At 36.2% G+C, this 1,598-nt stretch overlaps 1 protein-coding gene across 1 annotated transcript in view; it reads right to left on the bottom strand.

Moving 5' to 3' along the window:
* LOC110467178 (cold shock domain-containing protein E1-like) overlaps nt 1-1,598 on the bottom strand; it is a 19,605-nt gene that overhangs the window by 9,373 nt on the left and 8,634 nt on the right. The window contains exon 10 of the mRNA XM_021524148.1: nt 1,202-1,310. Coding sequence (XP_021379823.1) covers nt 1,202-1,310 — 109 coding nt within the window. The remainder of the gene's footprint in view (nt 1-1,201; nt 1,311-1,598) is intronic.

Genomic DNA, 1,598 nt, shown 5'->3' with positions numbered 1-1,598 from the left:
GCAAAATTTCATTGAAATTGGTTCAGGGGTTTTGGAGAAGAAGATTTTTGAAATTTTAGTCAATTTGACCCTTTTTGGCCCCGCCCCTCAGGCCCCTGGGGGCTTAGGACTAAACCGGCAACTATTTTTGTTGACCTTTGTCCATGGAAGGTCCCTGCAAAATTTCATTGAAATTGGTTCAGGGATTTTGGAGAAGAAGTCGAAAATGTAAATTGTTTACGGACGCACAATGGACGACGGACGACGACGGACAAAAGGCGATCGCAATAGGTCACTTGAGACTTTGTCTCAGGTGACCTAAAAATGCGTAATCTGCACCTATCAAAATCTTTCTCTTCGACGGATGGGTTTGAGTTTTAGTGATAATTATTGGACTACATGACTGTCATGTACTATAAACAGCTAATCAGAAGACAAGTAACACCAAAGTCTCTTGTCATGTGTACACAACAACCAGGAACTAGGTTTTATTTGGTCGCATGCACACCAAAACGGTACGAAAAGATTTAACAGTAATTTTCATGAATAATTTTGGAACAAAGTATGACAAGCTTTAACATGCACTGGGATCATTTTTTTACCACAGTAGTAAACAGAATATTGAAGAACTTTCATGCAAGAAAATAAATGTATGACTAATGATAAAACAAAAATTTCAAGATCAAACTCCAACTGTCAGTTTTCATTCTAACTACATTCTGTACTAGGCAACTGAATGGATTGCACATGAGAATGCAGTTTTTCTAATGGCCAATATAGTGAAGACTTCAGTTTTGTTTATTGGGAAGTGATAACAACTTTCATTCTCCTACTAAGTGTACCAAATACTTTCACAAATGGCATTTTGTAACGAGACATTGGTATAAAAAAAATCCTAGCAGCAATCCTTCTGGGTTAAATCAATAGAAGACATCAGATATTAAACAAATAAATTTAACAGTGCTTGGCATTTCATTTATAACAAACGTATTGATCTAAAAGCTATACTTCTATTTATTAATTTTATTTCCTAAACCAATTTTAATGTAGCTTGGAATGTTTCTTATCCAAGAAATCTTTGAAATATGGTCCAAATAAATGATATTGTTGTAAAGTTGGAGAGTGAATGCCAAGCCCTGTAACACGTAATGCAGATCTGTTGTCAGTATATTGAAATGTCCATGAATGACCGTACTTGGACTTGTGTTTAAAGCAGGCTCACGTTCTATGGTGCCTATGTATTTCTCTGGACGGACATGTGTGAAGTTGACACTGCCTTTGGGCAGATATTTGATGCGAATGCCCATCAGTCGATCCGGAGCAGATAGGTCCTGTAAGAAAAAACATAAAAGCGAAGCTATATCTATACATTGTCTTGGCAGAATATATATTACAAATGAAATACAGTTGTATGCCAATGTCCAATACACCACAAACAAGAGGCCCATGGGCCTTAACGGTCACCTGAGTCTATAGTATTTATTTTTGTTGTTGAAATATGTACCAATTTGAGTAAAAAATAGTATAATGTTAACTTAACTTTGTCAGGACCATGAGCTGATCATTCCTAGACCAATTTTAAGTGAGATCGGCCTATTAGAACTTAGTAGCAAAATAGC

This window comes from Mizuhopecten yessoensis, unplaced genomic scaffold (assembly GCF_002113885.1).
Source record: "Mizuhopecten yessoensis strain PY_sf001 unplaced genomic scaffold, ASM211388v2 scaffold11165, whole genome shotgun sequence".
In the NCBI taxonomy this organism is placed as follows: Eukaryota; Metazoa; Mollusca; class Bivalvia; order Pectinida; family Pectinidae; genus Mizuhopecten; species Mizuhopecten yessoensis.
Note: the sequence above shows the minus strand (reverse complement) of the source record. Positions and strands in the feature narration are given on the sequence as shown.